Source organism: Homarus americanus, unplaced genomic scaffold (assembly GCF_018991925.1).
Source record: "Homarus americanus isolate GMGI-L3 unplaced genomic scaffold, GMGI_Hamer_2.0 scaffold42023, whole genome shotgun sequence".
In the NCBI taxonomy this organism is placed as follows: Eukaryota; Metazoa; Arthropoda; class Malacostraca; order Decapoda; family Nephropidae; genus Homarus; species Homarus americanus.
The window spans coordinates 217,103-223,184 of NW_024713230.1; the positions used below are offsets into that span (position 1 = coordinate 217,103).

Here is a 6,082-nt window from a genome sequence, read left to right on the forward strand (position 1 = left end):
AATTACACTCTTACAGGTAAAATTAATGTTTTCCTGTTAAATACACTCTTACAGGTAAAATTAATGTTTTTCCTGTTAATTACACTCTTACAGGTAAAATTAATGTTTTTCTGTTAAATACACTCTTACAGGTAAAATTAATGTTTTTCCTGTTAATTACACTCTTACAGGTAAAATTAATGTTTTTCTGTTAAATACACTCTTACAGGTAAAATTAATGTTTTTCCTGTTAATTACACTCTTACAGGTAAAATTAATTGTTCTTCTTATGTCGTATACACAGGAAGAGCCTCCAGTAATGCGAAGGAAAAGAAAATTAGTTTCATACTTATTAAAATGAATAAAGTATAATAAATCAGACTAATTAGGTTAATGTACCTCAAGTTAATGACTAAGCTGTAGTTCTTCAACAGCACCAGTGAAGAGTAAACTATTTATAAGACTTGGTGTTAATTTGGTTAATGGATGAGATGAAAACATTTTAAGTTTTTTACTCAAGAATTATTTTATTTTATTACTTTATTATATAACTTTATTTTATTATCTCATTTTATTATTTCACTTTATTACCTTTTTTTATTACTTTATTTTATTACTTTAATTTATTATCTTATTTTATTTTTTTATTTTATTACCTTATTTTATTTTGTTAATTTATTTTATTACTTTATTTTATTATCTTATTTTATTATCTTGTTTCATTATTTTATTTTATTATTTTGTTTTATTATCTTATTTTATTATTTTATTTTATCACTTTATTTTATTACTTTATTTTATCATCTTATTATATTATTTCATTTTATTACTTTATTTTATTATCTTATTTTATTATTTTGTTTTATTATTTTATCTTATTACTTTATTTTATTACTTTATTTTATCATCTTATTTTATTATTTCATTTTATTACTTTATTTTATTACTTTATTTTATTATCTTATTTTATTTTATTTTATTATTTTATCTTATTACTTTATTTTATTACTTTAATTTATTATCTTATTTTATTTTATTTTATTATTTTATTTTATTACCTTATTTTATTGCTTTATTTTATTACTTTATTTTATTATCTTAGTTTATTCCTTTGTTTTATTGTATTATTTTATCTTATTTTATTAATTTATTTTATGAGTTTGTGGGTCAAATACTTTAGGGTGTAATACCAATGTTGGCACTGTGTGTGTGTGTGTGTGTGTGTGTGTGTGTGTGTGTGTGTGTGTGTGTAACGGAGACGTTTATAGTGTGTCCATGGTTAAAGAGCTTCAGGCATTTACAGTTTATATAGTTAACCTCAACACACACACACACACACACACACACACACACACACACACAAACACACACACACAGAAACGTAAGACATCACTGGCCGTTGCCCTTGTGGACTTCAGGAAGGCCTTTGACCTTGTTGATCACTGCACTGTTATCAACAAGGCTATTGCACTAGGGCTGCCCATCAACCTGGTCTCATGGCTCACTGATTTCTTGAGTGGACGTCGCCAAGCAGTGAGGTATCAGGGCTTGGTCTCTACATTCCAACACCTCACCTGCGGTGTTCCCCAGGGGACCAAGATGGGACCACTGTGCTTCCTCATCCTGATCAACGACGCTCTATCGGACACTCCTCACAGGTGGAAGTACGTGGATGACTGCACTGTAGGGGTTTCAGTGGACAACACCGCACCAGACTACTCACCGCTCCAAGGCACCCTGGACAGGCTACAGGCATGGACTATGGAGAACAAGGTCACCATCAACCACACCAAAACCGTAGTCATGCACATCAATACCGCCACCACTCCAGTGCAAGCCCCAGCAGTCATAGTGGGTGCCCATCCTCTCCAGCTGGTGCAGTCTGCCAAACTCCTGGGTGTAACTATAGACAACAAACTTGACTGGAAAGCCCATGTAAATAACACAGTCAAGGCAGCCTCGTACCGTCTCTACATGCTACGAAGACTTAGGTCACTTGGGACACCCACGCCAGAGCTGAGGACCATCTACAACGCCTTTATTCTCCCCAAACTAACGTATGCGTCACCAGCCTGGTTGTCTTCTCTCAACTCCACCCAACAACGTCAGCTAGAGAAGGTACAGAAAAGGGCCTGCAGAATCATGCTCGGCGCAGAATACTCCGGCTACACCAACGCCCTCTCCACCCTGGAAATGCCATCCCTCAGTGACCTCCACCACCAAGCACTGGAAAGGTTTGGCCGTGGACTACTGCACCACCCTCGCCATCGCCACCTCCTGCCCCCCACCCACCTCGCGCAGTCCGCCACTACAACAAAATTCAGCCCATAAGAGCCCGCACCGATAGATATAAGAACAGCACCATCCCATCTATTGTTAAAATAATAAGCAACTCCTGATTTATGTACTGCACAGCCCTGTAAATGTATTCAATGCATATTATATCATTATGTCTAAATTCAATGTAAGTCTGTATATTTTCAGCCACCGGCTGCAACTCTATTAATAAACCGTTTATTATTATTTATTATTATTACACACACACACACACACACGTTCCATAAACAATACTGTAATAACTCTGAGCCTCTGATAATCAACCCTTCAGTATAAAACACAATAAGACCTTTGACATCATTAAAAACTTCACTAAACACCTCGTAGGTTATTATCACCTTAATAACAAAACACAAGACTACAACGTGTCAGGAATTCTCGAGACAAAATAGATAATGTGACACCAAGTAATGCTGTTTAAACTCTCGGTTAATGACCAAATGTTGGGTCTTGTCTTAAATCAATTATAAATCAGGTGGGGACAGATGGAGACAACTAACGTGTGTAACTGCTATAAATTCTTTGACGGAGTTGCATCACCGTTCTGAGAGGGGGCTGATTCATCGTCTTGAAGAGGGGGGCTGATTCATCGTCTTGAAGAGAGGGGGCTGAATCATCGTCCAGAAGAGAGGGACTGAACCATTGTAGTGAAGTAGGGGGCTGTTTCATCGTCCTAAAGTGGGGGGTTGAATCGTCGTCCTGAAGTGGGGGCTAATCATCGTCCTGAAGAGAGGGTTGAATCATCGTCTGAAGGGGGGCTGTTTCATCGTCCTGAAGAAGGGGCTGAATCATCGTCTTGAAGTGGGGGGCTGAATCATCGTCCTGAAGAGGGGGCTGAATCATCGTCTTGAAGTGGGGGGCTGAATCATCGTCCTGAAGAGAGGGGGCTGAATTATCGTCCTGAAGTGGGGGGTTGAATCATCGTCCTGAAGGGGGAGGGCTATTTCATCGTCCTAGAAGAGGGTTGAATCATCGTCATCAAACGGGGTATGTCATCGTCCTCAAGGGGCTAACAAGCTGAGTGACGCCAGTAGTCACGTTGTTACTCACGCTCAAATAAAGCAGAATCATTTAATGAAGTGAGTTTGGAAGTTTTTGTCAAGTTTCTCAGGTTAATTATTTTCCTGTAACAAGTGACGAGGAAACACCTGTGAACGAGAGTATCGCTCCAATTTTCAAGATATCAGTCTGTTGTTGTGTGCGGTAGCTTGTGAGATCCTGTGTTACTTTATCACCTATCTAGGGGGAAAAATATAACGAATGAAAATCTGAGAACTGGATATTGGCTCCTAGCTTCTGGTCGCAGCACACGGGTCCATGGTGACGGATGGATTGAGGTCTTTGTTATGTTGATAATTTATCGCAGTCAGAAGCCACAACTTATCCCCAGCTAAGGAAGAAAGAGTAACGAACACACATTTGACTGTGTCGTGGCCGTCCACCACCGAATCATCGTACAGTATATGTTGCAGTATAAAGATGACGATCAAAGTGTGCCAAGACTACCGTAACAAGCTGCCACACCTAGTTGAAAAAGATGAATTTAACGTACGGGTGTTTCAGACTGTGGTGTGGCCTACAGCCTCCGCCCACAGGTGGGAGGTGCGCGTGTACGGGGTCAGGCAGGGGGAGGGACTTATAGCCACCGCCTCGCCTCCTATCCCTCCTTAGTTGCCGGTGAAGGCTGGACGGGGAAACACCGCCGCGCTGCTCGTAGTCCCGGCATCTCTCTCACAGTGCGACCATCTACTACAAACTGTTGCCTGACCTTTTCTGGTCCCGAGTTGATGTGTCTTTGTGAGTTAAGTCATGGCGGTGGACTCTCATAGGTCAGTGCGGGTCCCCAGAACAGAGCTGAACTGCGAGTTGCTGTTTATAAACTATGGAAAAGTTCACTGCCTGAAGTTTAGTATATGAGACTGAGAGAAAGAAGTTTCATTCACACCCAGATCTACTGCGGTGTGTTGTGGGTGATGAGACGCTGACACGATGGAGTGATAAGTGATCCAGGTACACTAACAGCTCTCACCTCACGCCTCCCTCCAATAACTATTTAAAAATTTATTACAAAAACTCACATTACCAACACTGCCGGAGTGACTAGGGGGAACGTCTCGAAGCTGAGTAGGAGGAAGAGTATGGCGAAGTGTGACACAATGTACACCATAGGCTCCATCAAGGGCTCCTGGGCTCCAAAAACTCCTGTGTAAGCTCCGCCACACACCGAGTCTCAGCCTCAACAAACAATAACCTGTCAAAAACCTCTTAAGTAAAGTTAATGGGAGTTTGAGATGTTTTATGGTACTTCAACACCGATTAACTCGTGAGTGATAAGAGGCTTTAGATAATTTTTTCATGGCATCACTCGTCTCACTTACCACCTGTTTATGATGATGAAGCTACCATGTAAACTACCCCGAGATGACTTTTTTAAAGGCTAGAGGCACTTGTGTCAAGCATCTCTGGTGACACGAGATAAAAACTTCTTATAGAAATTTTTATACCTGAAATTAAGCCTCCATCTCTGTGTTTACTTTATGGCGGGAATTCTCCGGTGTAAATACTCTTGTGATACGTGATACATATCCTTCACTTATAAGTTTACTGAACGTTTAACATGACTTATAGACAACGTAGGAAGGTTTAACTGTAATAGGTAAGGTAAGAGAATATCTATCTATCGTCTAGAGAGAAATAAAACACTGTAATCTGCCTCTACTGTGGTCTCAAGGGAAGATATATCACTTGCCGCCTGAACCCTACAAGCTGCCACTTCTCTATATTATGGAGCTCTTAGATTATGAAACGACCTGGAATATGAGCACTATCCAGGTCAGAGACATGGCGCAGAACGGCACCGGTCAGGAATACGAAGACCCTACGATCAATTTGGTCTATACGATGTTGAACAGCACCAACAGCACGGGGAACGTGACCCTAGGGGAGGAGAACAAATACCAATTACCCTGGTGGCATCAACTCATCTGGTCGGTCTTCTTCGGCGGGATGGTTGTGGTGGCTACAGGGGGTAACCTCATTGTCATCTGGATCGTGTTGGCTGACAGACGCATGCGTACAGTCACCAACATCTTCCTGGTGAACCTGTCCGTGGCTGACGCTATGGTATCCACCCTCAACGTTGTCTTCAACTTCACCTACATGCTAAACCTTCATTGGCGCTTCGGGAGGATATACTGCAAGATCAGCCAGTTCGTATCCATTCTGTCCATCTGCGCCTCTGTCTTCACGCTCATGGCCATCTCCTTTGACAGGTGAGACGCTGCAGAAATACACGAGTTCCTTCTGTCATTTACAATCCTCAGGTATAGACGAGTCACCGGTAAAATTCCAATGGTTCTCATCCTTAAAAAGACGAAGAACTATATATTGGTCGTTTTTTAGTGTCCAATGGTTCGTTATGGTTCACCTTCTCTCAGTTATCATCCACAAACAAACAAGAAATAACATATAAACAACTATTAGATCCACTCCATCCTTCAGTTTCCCCGTTCATAAATTTCTGTTATATTCCGATGTAAAAAAAAAAAAAAAATCTTAAAACTTATATATACAGTATATATAAATTCCATTATCTCAAAACACATTAAATCTGGTTACACACGTTCCTGTATATCCAAGTATATCGTTTACCAATACAGCCCCCCAAAAAAAAAAATCAGATATTATTATAACCCACAAAAATCGGATCATCGTTTACGAAAAATAAAAATAAATAAATCGGAAACGACTCCACAAAAATCATTAA

At 40.2% G+C, this 6,082-nt stretch overlaps 1 protein-coding gene across 1 annotated transcript; it reads left to right on the forward strand.

Moving 5' to 3' along the window:
• The first annotated feature begins 4,004 nt into the window (after positions 1–4,004).
• Positions 4,005–5,816, forward strand: LOC121871493 (tachykinin-like peptides receptor 99D). The gene has a single exon (XM_042373875.1). It carries the CDS (start codon positions 5,101–5,103, stop codon positions 5,590–5,592), a length of 492 nt encoding a protein of 163 aa, XP_042229809.1. The 5' UTR covers positions 4,005–5,100; the 3' UTR covers positions 5,593–5,816.
• The last annotated feature ends 266 nt before the right edge of the window (positions 5,817–6,082 follow it).

What these genes read in the sequence shown, in the direction of transcription:
- LOC121871493 (XM_042373875.1), top strand. Translation starts at nt 5,101, where the DNA reads ATGGAGCTCTTAGATTATGAAACGACCTGGAATATGAGCACTATCCAG.